This window comes from Danio rerio, chromosome 16 (genome assembly GCF_049306965.1).
Source record: "Danio rerio strain Tuebingen ecotype United States chromosome 16, GRCz12tu, whole genome shotgun sequence".
In the NCBI taxonomy this organism is placed as follows: Eukaryota; Metazoa; Chordata; class Actinopteri; order Cypriniformes; family Danionidae; genus Danio; species Danio rerio.
The window spans coordinates 33,789,450-33,806,255 of NC_133191.1; the positions used below are offsets into that span (position 1 = coordinate 33,789,450).

Here is a 16,806-nt window from a genome sequence, read left to right on the forward strand (position 1 = left end):
GTAATTTTTATAGAATACTTAATGTGATTGAGAATACTGTGAGTATAGCCTTCAAATTTTATTCTTTTTTTTTTTTTTTTTACAAAATTGTATATAATTTAAGGCATGCCAAAATGACTAATTCAGGACTAGAGACGGGAACTGCCTGGGATCAGCAAGGATATATTTGAGAAATAATTATGCTGTTAAAACTGTTGAGTCATGCATTGAGAATGAACATACAAATCTATCCATTTATAAACACGACATAAATGCTGTTGCTACGGACTACAGTAACCACCGCAGAAGATTAAATGTTTGACCAAAGATTCAGACAGGGAAATAGTGACTCACAGTTGCCGAAGCCCAAAATCAGGAATTGTTTGCAGGCGTCATGGATCCACCATCGCCGCACACTAGCAGAGCAGTGAGTGCAGCAGAATGATGGAATCGTGCGGCGTCCTCTAGTGGCCGATACATAGAAACGCAGAAATTTACCGTGGTCTACAAAAACATACACAGGTAATGAATTTTGACTGAAGTATTAAAAAAATCACACATTTTTATCAGGCTCCCATTTAGTAACTTGACGAATAGCAATGAAAATTTTAGTAGCTTGATGTATATGCCTTATTTTCTTAGCATTATAGTGACTGTGAAAGATCCTCATGATTCTGATCAAAACAAACAAAAGGTAAGATTTGCTAACTTATTCTTATTTTTTTTAGCACATAGACATTTGGCTACATGAAACATTAGGTCAAGACTATTTAACTGAAAGTCTGATTGACAAAACCCTGTAAAACCCTGGTTGCTAACTTTTTAGCAACTTGTCATAATACCCTAGCTTGTTTCCCTAAAAGCACCCAGCAACAAATTTAGCTATTTTTAACATTCATTTGGCTTCATTTAGCAACTTTTTAAAGAGTGTCTCAAATCAAAAGAGCAGTAGCTACTAGTGACTGCAGGCTTCGGCTAACTCTAAATCTAAATAGCTGGGCACAGAAGAGCAGCCAAAATAGTTCCTGGTAAACCAGAGAGACTGAAACGCATTTCTAGGACAGCAATTCAAGCACCCTTAGAATTTTTAGAAATTGTTCTTCCTGATCCGTCCAGTAGGCGGTGGTTGGGTTAAGGCATAGGGGTGGGGTAAGGCCATATTTGATCCTAGAAATGTAATTCTGAAACTGCAGCCTCTGGTTGTGCAGCACCAGCAATATTTGTGGGCTGAATGCAAGAGCAGTAGATAATATTTCACATTTTGTTAACAACCATTAACATGTAGGCTATATTTTTTGTACATTTAGATAGCATTAACTACCAATACATTGATATAATTAAACATATTTCAAATAATGTTTTGCTAAGATGGGCAGTCTATTTAAAAAACTCATGGATTCATTAATTCATTCACTTTTCACCTAAGTCCCTTTATTAATCAGTGGTCGCCACAGCAGACCTATCCCTGGGAAACATCCATACACACTTATTCACACACATACACTACGGACAATTAAGCTTACCCGATTCATCTATAGCCCATGTCTTTGAACCTGTGGGGAAAACCCAGAGAAAACCTACGCGAACATAGGAGAACATGCAAACTCCACACAGAAATGCCAACTGACCCAGCAGGCACTCGAACCAGCAACCTTTTAGCTGTGAAGCAACAGCTCTAACCGCTGCGTCACTTCGCCACCCCAAAACTCATGGATTATTAGTTTAAAGATACATCTAAGCCCAGCAACCCCCCCCCCCCCCCCCCCCATCCCATTTTACATAAACAGAACAATATGGTTAACATATTTTTTGTCAGTTCTTACAGACTGTGAAGAAGAGATGGTGGAAGAGACTCACCTCTTTTTTCAGAGCTGCCTTGAAATGGCATGCAGAGAGCTGCTCCTGCCAGCAGCAGAGCAATACAAACACCAGAAAAGTGGCATGGGCAATGAGATGCAGTGATGGTTTAAAAATGTTGGGTTTAATTGATCAATCAATATGAATATCTTCAATAACAGCACACACAAAGCAAAAACATTATAAAAAAAAACCTAGGTCAAAGCCGTGAATAAATCTTTATTCCAAACTTTAAAAACCTTACAGTACATTAGTGTAAACCTAAAAGTGAAGTGCTTAAAATTAATATATTACATTTGTTTTCAAAAACTATCAAGCCTCGAGTATCTTGCACCTTGGCTTGACTGAGGCAGCAGTATTTTCTTCTTGCTGTAATTCCTCTGAAGGGAATTTGTATGTAGATGCTAAAAATATCAACCTCTACCAAACGATTTTATGTCAAGGCCCCATCTATCCTGTAACAGCCATCTCCACAAATGCCTTGGGCTCTCTGTTTCCATCAGTGTCACTTGCCATTGATCTATTGATTTGCTATAAATAAAACTGTTTTTGTAGTAATATTGTTCTACGAATGGTAATCAATGCACCAAAAAAACACATTGATTTTTTTTTTTTTTTTTGTCTTTTGTTTTGTTCTTTTTACCTAATGATTTGAGTGTTCAACATTAAGCAACTGGTTTTCTCAAACAACTTGCACTAGAGCACTCATATCTCTCATTTTTATAAAAATGTCATTGGTTTTTAAAATGAGATATGAATTTAATGTTTTAACTACCCATTACAATATGTGACTCTGGACCAAAAACCAGTCAAAAAAGTTTTTTTTTTTTAATCGAGAAATACCATCTGAAAGCTTTGTTGGGACATTTGGCCAATTTGAAAACCTAAAAAATAAGGATTTAAAAAAATTAAATATTGATTCAAACATTTTTTTAATTGTTTTGATTACATTCAAAAATCTTGAAACATGATCTTAATCCTTTAACTACCCCACCAAGAAAAAAAATGTTTGGATTGCATTTCTTAACTCCTAATGTTGCTAGTTAACACACTCAATGCATTTTTTTCTACACATCCTGTAATTTCTAAAATATCAACCTCTACCAAATGATTTATATGTTGACTTATGGTAAAAGTATTACAAATAATCCATATACTATGAAGTGTAAAATCTGAAGTGTAAGACCAGTTTATTTAAAAACATAATCAAAATAAAAACTAAATCACCTTTATTTTTTGTAAGTATGCCATAAAATATTTCAGATTCTAATTTATCATGTTTTCATGTTTGTTTGATTGCTGTGTTACTTAACAGTCATTATTTGAAAGTCAAAATATGGTCAACCATGAGCAGGCAGTTCAATATTCTAAGTAGTATTTGGCATGAAATATTTAAAAAAATATAATTTTGACTGATAATATATAATAATTTTGAAAATATATCTTTTATCACTATTCCTACATATAATCCCGAGAAATTTAAGAGTTTTGTGCTGCTGGCACGTCTCAGCAGTCTGAAATGCAAAAAAAAGTCCAACTTTACCAAAAGTCTCCAGCTGGTGACAGCATTACAGAGTTCATAGAGAAGGGGTGCCCAAACGTTTTTGTATAAAGGGTCAAAACCCAACATCAATATTGAGAGCCAGATAAATATACCAAACTATTTTACATTAAAGTTGCCATGAGTCATTTCCTAATTTATTTAAAAAATAAATAGAAAAGATCACTTTAAATCATATTAACTAATGCAGTATTACTTTTTAAATTATAACTTACTGCATAAAAACAAACAGTCACATTTATAACATATTGGAGTTCAATGTTGAATGCACTTGTCAAGTAGAATCTGACTTTGCCTGGATTTGCTCATCAAAGTCTCTTCATTGTCCTGTCCTCTATCCATACAATGTCCATCGGGAGAAAGACAGTATGCACATTTAAACTAAATTACAACATTTAAATTGCTAAATTTTATTTAGCTGTTTTCTTTTGTTGTTTAACAATAAAATAAACAAATAAAAGGTTACATTTAATTTGAAATTACAATCTCGAAACCATCCCCATAATTTCCCTCTGTTCTCAGATGGGATGGATTGCTCAATGATTTGAGCATCTCTGTTAGACAATAACATTTAATTGTTTCAAAATTTTAATCACCTTTGAACACATTCACGAATAAAGAAGAATATCACATAAAATCACAGGACAATTGGAAACACCTCCGTCATGTAGGCTATACTAATAAACTTTAACTAAGTATAAATCGTGACTTAACATAACTACACGTGACGCTTCATCTGACAGACAGCGCGCCTCCTCACAGTTCTTTGCTCCTCATTAATCTTGTTCACTAAATCTGTTACTCTCAGAGTTTCCTCATTTCAGAATAGTTTTTAATTATGGATTTGTGGTTGAATAAATTAGTTTATGAAACAAAAAGCTGTTAATGACGAGTGTTCAAACTATGGTTCACATTAAAGACCTGTAGTCGCGGTGTGTGTTTAACCTCGGCTATTTTAGAAATCTGGCAAAATAGTATCAGAAAATAAAGTAAAGTTCTTTAAAAAGAGCAAGGTCGAACAATCAAGCAGCCACTTCACCCAGTACTGATGAGAGCAGTTGGTCTCCACACAGATGCACCATTTGAGAGTGTTAGGGAGGAAAGGCCTTGTGTTGGGCTTTATTTGTTGTTAAAAGGAACATGAACACAAATGGTTCACACAGCCTTGAGCATTCAAGGATACACAAATATACAGGCATGACCAAACGCTGTCTATTAACAGGGCTTTTCCGCTGCCTGATGTTTCTGCCACATGTGAAGCAGAGGAAAGTTTCCTCTACAGGTGTTTGAGGAGAAAAACGGTAAGTAAGTGTACATATATTGAATTATTCGGTCGGTGATTGTAATCAGTGACAGAAAATTACACTTTATTCAGAGCATTGTAACTTTTGTGCTGTTTATTTAAGCATTCATGTTTTTATTAATAGTACAGAATTAGTTCTTTAGTTGTGCAGTTGTTGTAGCTAGTTTTAATACTTTTGTTGTGTTTTTAAATTATGTTTTTCATTCAAAGAAAAAGAAATCTATTGTTTTTTACTATAAAAAGATAACATCATGGCCGAAAAAAATCCAAATATTTACAACTTCAAAACAGAAATACAGATTGTTTTGTTGTTGTTTTGTTTGTTGTAGCTTTTTTTAAACTCAGTTCTATATTTCCATGGCACTTTTTAAAATGTAGATTGTGTCAAATCAGCTTAGCGTACGGTAGATGAAGTTCCACTAAATTAAAGTTTAGTTCAGTCTACTGTAATGCAGATGTCACTGAAAGTTTCCACTGATGCACCTTTCCCCAAGTACAAAAACTCTAAGGCTTTAAACTGAAACTGGATATGCACTTGTCTACTTTATGGATGAATGTGGTATTTTTGTCAACGTAGGAGGCTTTAATCACTTGTTCTGTTTTTGTCTGAAATGTCCTTTTTAAGCTTCAGTAGTTTCCTTTAAGCTGACAGCTGAAAACTTGGAAAGGAGGTTTAGGGTAGAAATACAACAAATAATGTTTCAGATAAAATTGAAAGTTTTTTGTAGGTGTTAAGGCTTAAACTACCTGACAAAAGTCGTGTCGCCTCTCCGAGTTTTAGGAACAACAAATAATAACTTGACTTCTAGTTGATAATTTGGTATCAGAAGTGGCTTATATGAAAGGCAAAGGCTATTAAATTATGCTTATTGTACCAAAATAAAATATGAGCATGTCTTGATTTTTAATTTTTACATAGAATAAGTTATAATTTTAGACAAAAGTCTTGTCACTTAACAGAAATAATGTACAGTATAGAATATAAAGTCATGGTGAAGTGGAAATAGAATGAATATTGTGTATGACTCCCATGAGTTTGGAGGACTGCATCCATACATCTCTGCAATGACTCAAATAATTATTAATAAAGTCATCTGGAATGTCAAAGAAAGCATTTTTGCAGGACTCACAGAGTTCATCAAAATTCTTAGCATTCATCTTTAATGCCTCCTCCTTTATCTTACCCCAGACATGCTCAATAATGTTCATATTTGGTGACTGGGCTGGCCAATCCTGGAGCACCTTGACCTTCTTTGCTTTCAGGAACTTTGATGTGGAGGCTTAAGTATGAGAAGAGTGCTATCCTGCTGAAGAATGTGCCCCCTCCTTTGGTTTGCAATGTAATGGGCAACACAAATGTCTTCATACCTCAGGCTGTTGATGTTGTCATCCACTCTGCAGCTCTCTCGCATGACCTCATACTGAATGTAATCCCCAAATCATGATTTTTCCTTCACCAAACTTGACTAATTTCTGTGAGAATCTTGGGTCCATGTGGATTCCAATAGGTCCTCTGCAGTATTTGTAATGATTATAGTTCAACAGATGATTCATCAGAAAAATCTACCTTCTGCCACTTTTCAAAACGATCTACTAGAAGTCAAGTTATATTTGTTTATTTGTTGCTCTTACAACTGGGATCGACAAGGCTTTGTTAGGTAGTGATTATGATGATTTTTTTTATTTTGATTTCATTTTTCTCAAATTCCATTTTTTTTTCAGTTTTTCGGGACACTTTTTTAATCTTTAAAATAGATTTTTGGTCAGCCAAATAATATTATCCCAAAAATTTGAAGAACATCATGACGGAGTCTCTGACACCAGCTGGAATGTTCTGAGAACATTGCATTTCCCAATGAAATTTGTGACAAACATTCAGAGAACGTTCTGAATATTCAGTGAAGGTTGCCTAAATAATGTTCCACAAAACTTTTAACTTTTTTTAATCTCCACACTATGACCTTCTTAGAATGTTCTGGAAACATTTCTCAGAAACGGTATTGACACCAGCTGGAACTCTCTGAGAACGTTCTGGGAACACATAATTTGTAGTAATTCTATAAATGATTAATTGAATGCATCTTTACTGTGCTAAACTAGCCCATAAAATGTATGCATCGATCTGCACATTGCAAAATTATCCACCTAATAAAAACATTTTTTTCTTAATTTGTTTCCTCTAGGTCAAATTTTCAACTGATCTACAATTAAGAGTGATCATCGATCCATCATGAACCCCAGCGCTGAATCTCCCTCCAGCATCCACACTGACTGCGCTGAGGTCCAGGTCCCTGGGCAGGTGTTTCTGGTCATCGCAGTGGCCAGTTTGAGCGAAAACCTCTTGGTGATTGTGGCTGTGATCAAAAACAAGAATCTGCACTCTCCCATGTACTGCTTTATCTGTAACCTGGCTGTGTTTAACACCATCTCTAGCTTCTCCAAGGCACTAGAAAATATACTACTGTTGTTTAAAGACGCCGGACGCCTGAACTCACGCGGCCCTTTTGAGCTGAAGATAGACGATATCATGGACTCTTTACTCTGCATGTGCTTTCTAGGTTCAATCTTCAGCATCCTCGCCATAGCTGTGGATCGGTACATTAGCATTTTCCATGCGCTACGCTATCACATGCTCATGACCATGCGGCGTGTGCTGATCATTTTGTTCACTATATGGGTTTTGTGTGGCACCAGTGGAGCCCTAATGGTCGGCTTTTTTGAGGCAGCCACTGTAAAAATCTTCTTCATCGTGCTCTTCTTCACAGCTCTGCTCCTGATCCTCCTGCTTTATGTTCATATGTTCCTGTTAGCACGCCATCATGCAAACCGAATCGCGTCTATGCCTGGTGCTCAGGCGCAACACAGGAAAAGCGGCCTGAGGGGGGCGCTGACGCTCACCATATTGATCGGGGTATTCGTGGCCTGCTGGGCTCCGTTCTCCCTTCATCTGCTGATTATGATGATTTGCCCAGAGAACCCGTATTGTGAATGCTACCGTTCACTCTTTCAGCTGCATGTAGTGTTACTGGTGAGTCACGCTGTTATTGATCCGGCAATTTACGCTTTCCGTAGCGTGGAGCTGCGCAACACCTATAAGAAGATGCTTCTGTCCTCAGCTTCAAGGATCTGCAAGCGGTGTGCTTGAATGAGAACCAGGTGTTTCATGTGATAATTATGAAAAATTATAATTATTAAAGCTCCTGTATGTATGTTTTTTGATTCTTCTAAAGCATTAAAAAACATAATATGTTTGTAGATATTTAAGAAACATGCCAAGTGAACATTCTTGTTTATCTGAAAAATAATGCTGCAGTCAGATATCCTGCTTTGAAAATGTGCGTTACATGTCCAAGAAAAACCGTCTTTGTTTTGATTTATTTAACCCGCCCACTGCCAGTTTAACCAATTATATTTCAGCAACTCAGATTGCCTTGTTGGAAAACCACATATTTCATTCATTTATTCATTCAGTCATAAAGGATCTCAAAGCATGCTTCTGTGACCGAAATGCGACCTTAGGTAGACAGTAGCAGACTCCAATATGAGATTCAAAGATTCAGAGTTCCACATGAGGCAGTTAATCAAGTTATTAATTAGCAAATATTAAAAATTTCACAAATATAAACATTAGGCGAGCAGGTTACATTGTAACCCCATGTCCTAACAACACACTACATGACGAGATTTGCAGTGATGAGCATTTTGGCTATTTGCACTAAACGAAACACGTCAGAAGTTTAAATACAGCCAGTCAGAAGCACAGAAGCACAGGGTTTATAATTAATGCATATATTAAACCTCTTTAACATTGTTAAATGTACATGCTGAACCACTCATATGTGTTGGTTTGTATTATTTCACAGTTTTAAAGTTCAATTTCAATTTGAGGTGAACTATCATCTGCTGCTTTCTGTATATGGCAATAAATGTTATGTGAAATGGCATTTAAACTTACATTGTTAGTATTTAACGCTGAATAAAGCACATGAGGTGATCATTGTCAGTTTTCTGTTGTTCAGCCGCAAGAAAGCCATTTCTAATATATCAATTTGAGGTGTTGGTTAGAACAAAAACTCTTTTTATTATGAAAAATTCGATCGGTTGTCGTTGCATTGATACAGAACATGATTTAAATCAGCCTTTAGGCTCGATCGTCAGACTTGCTCCAGTTGGTCATCAATCTGGCAACCTGCACTTGCGTTTGTTTTGATCCAGGAATACAATACCACTGGATGTTGAACCACTGGATGTTAAACTTAAATACTGCACTTAATTAAGACAGCTGTCAACCTTTTTTTGATGAATGACTCTTTAAATTAAAACTAAAAGTCAAGTATCATAATACATTGAGCCAGATTTACTAATAGATTGCACCAGTGAAAAGTATCTTTTGGTGTTTACTGAAGAAATACAGCAGAAATACTACTGCAGACTGAAGTGGACAGAAGTTGCATTTAGATACAAATAATCAGTTTAATCAAATAAAATGTAACCACATCAGACGGAATGAACTGACCAAATGTAATTAAATTTAATCTGGATTGTAAAGGTTATATGTATATATGTATAACAGTGTATTAAAGGGGACATATTATGCCCCTTTTTATAATGACAAATAAATTGATATAGTGTCTCGATAATGTGTCTGAAGTTTTAGCTCAAAACTTAACACACGCATTAATAATTAAAGCAAATGTGCTCCTATCTGTGTGTGCCCAAAAACACATCTATTTGAGTGTCTTTAAATGCAAATGAGGTGCTGCTTCATTAACAAGTCCAGCTATTTAGCATGCTAAATATTTCCAGACATCTGATCACATTTTTGATCATTCAAACTGTGTGATTGTTGCTTGCGTGAATGACCATATTTAGCTACAATTTTGGGCTTTTGTAAGCCATTTCACAAAACCTGTCGGCGAGTAAAAATCAGGATAAAACATGGTGTGAATTCGTCATAAGCGGCTGTTTTTTTTTATAATTGCATGCAATGTCAGCAGATTGTCTTTGTCAATCGGCATTTTGTAGTTTTCAAATGTATAGTAAGTGGAAAATGTTGCTTGAGAGATTAAATTTGTTGGTATTAAATGAACAAAACAACATTTATTATAACAAACTGTCCAGTGAAACGACAATAAGTTCATTCACATTAATAAACAATATAGTAAACATTTTTACAATGTTTCTTCAAACTGTTCACAATTTGTCTTGGTTTATCATACACATCTTACACATTTGTTAAATAATACTTTGAAATATGCAATTATACATTTTCAGCTCATGATGTTTAGTGCATTAGCCAAATTCAAACAATATTGTACAATTCAATTAAAGCAGTTTTACAGGGAAAACTATCATATTCATTCACAAACACAGAAGCTTTTTCTCTTACCAATCATAGAAATCACATAAAAGTACAAATGTAAAGAAATGTAAAAAACTTCATTTCAACATCTAGACAAAATCTGTTGACATGCACATACACCACACATTTGCATAAACACATTTAAACTGAATTGTCATGCTTTCCTAAGCTCATTTTTATTAGTATATAATTTCATTTCATTTACTCAATGAACACTTTTTTCACCTTTGCACACATATTTTGTAAATGCATGTTGATGATTATGGCATTGTTTTCCTGATGTATCACAGTAATATTCATGATTAAATATGTTTTTTCTTATATTCCTAATTATGATTGGGTATTTTGTTCTCTGTGATTACCATTGAAATAAAAGACAAACAAACGTAATTCTTCTTTAAATTTGAAATTAAAATCCAGTCTGGTTTTGTGCAGAAAATATCACTGCACTGACCTCAGAACAATCCCATATTAAAGGGGACCTATCGGGCCCCTTTTTACATAATGTAAAATAAGTCATTGACATTAGAGTGTGTATGTGAAGTTTATTATGAGGTTAATAGTTATAACTTTTTTTAACATTTTGAAATGGCCTCTGCTAGGCTTTTATCCATATTGTGGATCCATATGGTCTCTTGTGCTTTAAATTCAAACGAGACTGTGCTCTTTTGATCTTTTCAAAAGAGGGTAGAGCTACAAACACCTATGCATCAGCATAGAGGCTGCCAGGACTGTTTCTGCTAATGAAGGAGAGATCATCATTAAAGGGAGGGACTTTCCCTCTCTGATGACATGTACAAAGGCGGAATGTCAATCAAAGTGTTTCTGCACTTGTTTTTATCAAGTGTGATAAATATTTTTTAACTCATGAATTTTTACCATTAGAGGCTTGCTATATTTACACATTGTTGCCACACAACTGTGCTTAATTTTTGATGATTGGGATTTTTGTATAATAGGTCCCCTTTAAAGAAAGATGTAACTCCTTTTATAAATATTGTACAGAGTCTAACATAATGCCACATTACAAACTATTCAGTTCAATATTTAACACAACATGAACCTTCACTCTACATCAAAACATTCCACATAGAAAGGCATACAGATCTGTATATAATCCATTAAGCCCAAATTGTACTTAAAAAAATAAATAAATATTATTGTCAGCATACACACACAGTGGAATGCACAGCCTTTTAAATTATAATCCATAATACCATGCATAGGCACACACTACAAAGATTCCTAGTTTTCAACACTTTTTTTCTATTATTATCAACATTCATGTTTCAAACTGGTTTAAAAGGAATTTGCAAATACCTTTTAATCCCTGCGCACATTCACTCATCATCAATTTTCTGTTGTTTTTGGCTTCTTCAGTAGTTCACTGTTATTTCTGTTTTGAACAAACAGCTTGGTTCAGTGTTGACACCTTGTGGACAAACTAAGTAGTGCAAAGCAGACAAAGTGCATGCTTGATCAATATCGGATGATTCACATTACGATCAAGGGCTTGCCGATTAAACGAAAGTGATATTCATGCACATTTTTTTCAGTAAACCAGTTCTCGAAAAACCTCTAGCACATGATTTTAAAGAGACTGATTTTAAAATCTAAATCCATTTAATCAGATGACAGACGTCCTAAGTTAGGAAATGTCATTTCCGGGAGGGACATGGATGATGTGGAGTAATACGGGGGTGCGCGATATGGCTAAATTAATTGTTTCTTCAGTGCACCGTGATGCAGACACAGATAATTCGGTATCAGTTTAGTAATAATCATAACCAGTTATTACGCACTGAAATCATTTATCTCATATGTCACGGTAACTTACTGTACTATTGCGAGAGAGGCGAGTGTGAGTAATTAAAACACTCCAACTACTTTAAAACGCAGAAACCGTGCACAATTTACTGCTTGTGAGTTTGTTGGAGAGTCTTTCACTGAAACTGAACAGCAGAAGCCCCTATATCACTGCAATTGAGAAAATGAAAGTAAACTCTATTTATCTCTCTCTCGCGCTCTCACTCTCTCTCTCTGACTGTAGACCGCCGACCTGTGGGCATGACGTTTTCTCTCCTTTCGGCTGTTACAACGATACTTCTGGATACAGACTCGAGCGTGTCTGCAGAGCGAGTTTTCTCCACCACGTCTATCATGATCATGATCACTGCTGCAATCAATGTTTATCATCTGTGAACAATGCCAGAGCATTAGAGCCAATCACTGTCCTTTCTGTTGAGCGCGTGACTAATCATAAGGAGTGTAAGAACTTGCTTGACAAGGCTCAGTAAGCTAGCAGGATATTTACATTTGTTTATTTGCTATGAATGCTCATGTTATTCTGTGCCTGTACTTGAGTTTTTAAAGGTACAGTTCATATATCTGACTGATTGTATTACAGGACAAAATTCATTCATTCATTCATTTTCTTGTCGGCTTAGTCCCTTTATTAATCCGGGGTCGCCACAGCCGAATGAACCGCCAATTTATCCAGCAAGTTTTTACACAGCGGATGTCCTTCCAGCCGCAACCCATCTCTGGGAAACATTCACACACACTCTCATACACTATGGACAATTTAGCCTACCTAATTCACCTGTACCGCATGTCTTTAGACTGTGGGGGAAACCAGAGCACCCGGAGGAAACCCACGCGAACGCAGGGAGAACATGCAAACTCCACACAGAAACACCAACTGAGCCGAGGTTCAAACCAGCGATCTTCTTGCTGTGAGGCGACAGCACTACCTACTGTGCCACTGCCTCGCCATAGGACAAAATTGTATTACAAATAATATATAAATATATTTATAAATTTTTCTTGTGCTGTGAAGTAAAATATAAAATGGTGTATGGAAAGCATCATTAATGCACTGTGACGCACTGAGATATCGAATTGAACCGAAACGATGGCATGATAATCGTAACCTAATGGAAACATCACAACAGTGTAGGTTCACACATGTAGTGTTGGACATATCTGAAAAGCGGGATTGGGTGGGTTGTTGGTGGGTGCGCAAAGTATTTGAGGGCCGAGGTAGCACGATTTACGGGAGATTATCATTAGTTTGTGGGACACTTAGGATGTCTGAGACGATAATGACACTGAGACAATAGTTCTGAGATAATGGCAGCTGTGTTTGTCGCTTCTCATTGAACTACACAAATGCTGCACATGAAAGTACCACAATAACAACCAATATAATTTCACAACAATTCGTAACTTCTTGATTTAATGGCCAATTCGTATGAATTCGTAGGATACCATTCGTACAACTTAGTATTATTTGCTTATGCCACAATGACTGTTGAGGCGTGGTTGGGTGCCACACCTCATTTTTAAAATTGTAAATTTTCGTGCGACTGAACTCATATGAATTCTACGAATTAGCCACTAAACTGACAAAACATAAAATAGTTACATTTCTTCGTGAGATCAGGCTGATAATTACATGTTTTTGCTCTTAACTAACTTCCATCAAAGGTCAACTAATTTGAGTGTTTGAAATAAATTCTTCTCTAAGAGGATTCCATTGTCCTGTGATTATTAGTTATGCTGAATCAATGAAAGCAGATCAATTCAATGCTCTATTTATTCAGCAACTCTATAAGGATTTCCTGGACTTCTTCATCAGCATTTAGAGTTTCAGTGAGAGCGCCCTCTTACCTTTGGAGAAGATTTACTAGAGATAACACCATGCTTCCCTGACAACATGTGCATGACAATCATAGCTGTGGTCAATCAAATTTTCGATTTCATTTCAATTAACCACCCAGCCTATTACATACAGCATGCAGTTCACTTCTCCCCCACTTTAATTATGCACTGATCCATATATCTATACACACATTCATTCATCAGCTGTCGAGTTCCTCCAGGCACCCTCTTCAATATTTGCTGACCATGTTGCAGAAGCTGCGTAGTCCTTCACAGCACACGATTTCTTTAAAGGTCTTTCTCATCTCTTGGCTCCTGAGTGCGTAGATTAATGGGTCGATCACTGAGTTGCACATGATGAGTATCAGGTACATATTAAAATGCGACATGAAACAGACGCAATAAATGTTTCGCGGGCAGGAGATCATGAGGATGAGATGGAGAAAAAAAGGCGCCCAGCACACAATGAAGATGCCCAACAGTATGGTGAGGGTGACGGCACCTTTCATGCTAGCTCTCTGCCGGATGTTGGCGTTATATCCTGGCAATGCTGCCATGCGTTTGACATGCGAACGGGCCAGAAGGAACATGTGACTGTAGAGTGACGCCATCATAAGCAGCATGGCAAAAAACATGGCCACCAGGCACACAACCACAGGCTGTGTGTCCGAGTAGATGATAAAGATGATCCCACAACTGGTGGAGAAGGTCCAGATGCTGCCTATAAGAATCCCAGCTCGCCGTACGGTCATTATATTATGGTAGCGCAGAGCATAAAAGATCGTCACATAGCGATCTACCGCAATTGCTAACAGGCTCCACATGGACCCCACCACTGAGATGCAGATGAGGGAATCAAAGACGTTATCCATCTGACGGATGAAATGATCCTCGATTACCAAACTCCTGTTTGCCAGCAGATGAATGACGATTGTCTCCCAAGCATTAGAGACGCTCACTAACATGTCGGCCACTGCTAGGCTGCATACAAAGAAGTACATTGGTGAGTGGAGGTTCTTGTTCTTTACAATGGCGAGGATGACCAGGATGTTTTCAAGCAGGCTGATGAGGCCCAGCGTGAGGAAGACCTCAGGCGCAATGTGTACCTGCTCACAGGCCGCTGAAGCACTCGTCTTGGGCCTGCTTGACTCATCGCTGAGGTTTGCTTGACTCAAAGACGAGTTTGGAGAAAGTGTGGGCCACTCCGAAGAGTTCATGTCCTGGTGTAGTCTGTATGCTCAGGGTCTGGTAAGAGGCGATGAATACATGATGTTCTGTCCATGCACATTTACTGTAAAAAACAAAAAAAGTTGCATTGAAGAAGAATTCTGAATAATTATATTTAGAGAATTATTGACAACATTGATTTAGTTATACGGTGCATGATGCAACACTAATCAACCACTCACAAATGCTAGAGGCCGTGGATTTTAAGCCCTTTATGATTGTTTATGAGCGCCAAAAGTAGCAGATCTGTTCGGCGAAATATCTGACTGCGTGTCACCGCATCCCTAAGGACTGTTTGGCAAAATATTTGACCGCATGCCACTGCATATCAAACGACTGAAACAATATAAATGAAAGCTTTAGCAGTAGTTCTACCAGGAAGACTGAGGTGTTACGTCATTTATAATAATTATCTTGTCAGCCTATAACAACCAAGCAAGGCATGTATATGAGCTCATCTACACAATCTGTTTCGCTGTATTCAGGTGACGTTGCGGAAGTTTCCCTCCATCCTCCCTATCACCACCACCACCAGGTCGGCCTTGTCTCCACTCAGGGGGTTGGCTTTGCCCTGCCGTCATCTTCAGGCGGGATCTGCCAGCTCATCCAGAGTTCTGCACTTACGCCAAAGAACTTTATGAAAGGACCGTAACAAACTCTCATTGACGCAAACAATTCACAAGAAATGTTCAAACGTTTATCTGCCTCCAAAAGTCTTTCTGGTAGAACTAGAGAAATCTCCACTGTGCTGAGCGACGTAAGCGTGCCCAGGCCCGATTGTAGTGTGAGTGCGGGCCGTTGGGGGAGACGATTGGGGGGATAAGCGTGCTTTGGCCCGGTTCGAGGCAACTGCACATAGTGTGAGTACGGCCTTAGTTTGCTTGATAGCTCACATGAGACCACATTGTATTTGCGATGTAGCACTCAAAAGATTTTAAAGCAGGCCCGTAGCCAGCTTATTGAAAGTGGAGCTTTTGCACTTATTTTCCTCAATTATGAGGTTCAAATGCTTCAATTTAGTGACATTTTAACCACTAATCTTTGCTGCATTAGCTTGTCGGATGGTGATCATAGGCACATTTTTTTAATGCGACTACATTTTTTTCTACAATTCTACAAGTGCTTACCATGGTATTTTACCACAGAGTGTTTATTTAGAAAATGAACGTTTAAGCTAAGTTATTATAGTTTTACAAATAATATCATGAGATTGAAATTTTAAATAAAAAAAATTATGAAGAAGAAAGAAAAGTACTTCAGTACACTGATTTTTACAATGCAAATTTATTATCATCATGCATCATTAAAAAAAATTAGGAATCTGTTAAAATGTATTAAAAACCATCTAAAACACATTTAAAAAAACTGTAGCCTGTAGGTAAGTAACAAACTGGCCAGCTCATTTCCTCACTCAGAATTTGTACATTTGAATAATTAAAAATTAAATGCGTCTTGAAGTATTTTTCTAACAGTTATTTTTACAATTTATGATGACATACTTTCAAAGATGGGACAAATGAGTTCATGTAGAGACCAAATTCTGGACTTTGTCAGAGTGGGGTGTGTCTGTCGAACTACCCAAACTTCCTCTGGCTATGGGCCTGTAAAGCTGTATAAAAACAAGATGGCATAGATCCATCCTCTTGTAAATTTTAGAAGACATAAAAAGTGTGATAAATATTGATTAATTTGACTTAACTGACAAAAATCATTCACATTCAGATATAATTAACAAATCTATTGTTCTGATATTTATATGTAAAGATGGGGCAAAATAAATGTACTGATTTAATAGTTTGACAATTGATGGAAAAGGTTAATGCACCTTTTTCTCACAATCCTGACTTTCTCCCT

The 16,806-nt window shown here is 36.8% G+C and overlaps 3 protein-coding genes across 6 annotated transcripts in view; 1 reads left to right on the forward strand and 2 right to left on the reverse strand.

Moving 5' to 3' along the window:
* The window catches only part of lmna (lamin A), a 48,725-nt gene extending 48,317 nt beyond the window's left edge, over positions 1 to 408 (reverse strand). The window contains exon 1 of the mRNA XM_005158168.6: positions 334 to 408. The gene's annotated coding sequence lies outside the window, so the exon portion shown is untranslated. The remainder of the gene's footprint in view (positions 1 to 333) is intronic.
* mc2r (melanocortin 2 receptor) lies at positions 1 to 10,429 on the forward strand. Of its 3 annotated transcripts, XM_073924688.1 has the most exons (4): positions 1 to 501; positions 622 to 673; positions 4,620 to 4,698; positions 6,884 to 10,429. In XM_073924688.1, the coding sequence occupies exon 4, from the start codon at positions 6,931 to 6,933 to the stop codon at positions 7,843 to 7,845; it is 915 nt and encodes a 304-aa protein (XP_073780789.1). In that variant the 5' UTR covers positions 1 to 501; positions 622 to 673; positions 4,620 to 4,698; positions 6,884 to 6,930; the 3' UTR covers positions 7,846 to 10,429.
* The window catches only part of mc5rb (melanocortin 5b receptor), a 16,186-nt gene continuing 9,160 nt past the window's right edge, over positions 9,781 to 16,806 (reverse strand). Inside the window, exon 2 of one of the 2 annotated variants that reach the window (XM_005158169.6) lies at positions 9,781 to 15,016. In XM_005158169.6, coding sequence (XP_005158226.1) covers positions 13,956 to 14,942 — 987 coding nt within the window. In that variant the 5' untranslated portion in view covers positions 14,943 to 15,016 and the 3' untranslated portion in view covers positions 9,781 to 13,955. 2 annotated transcript variants of the gene reach the window in all.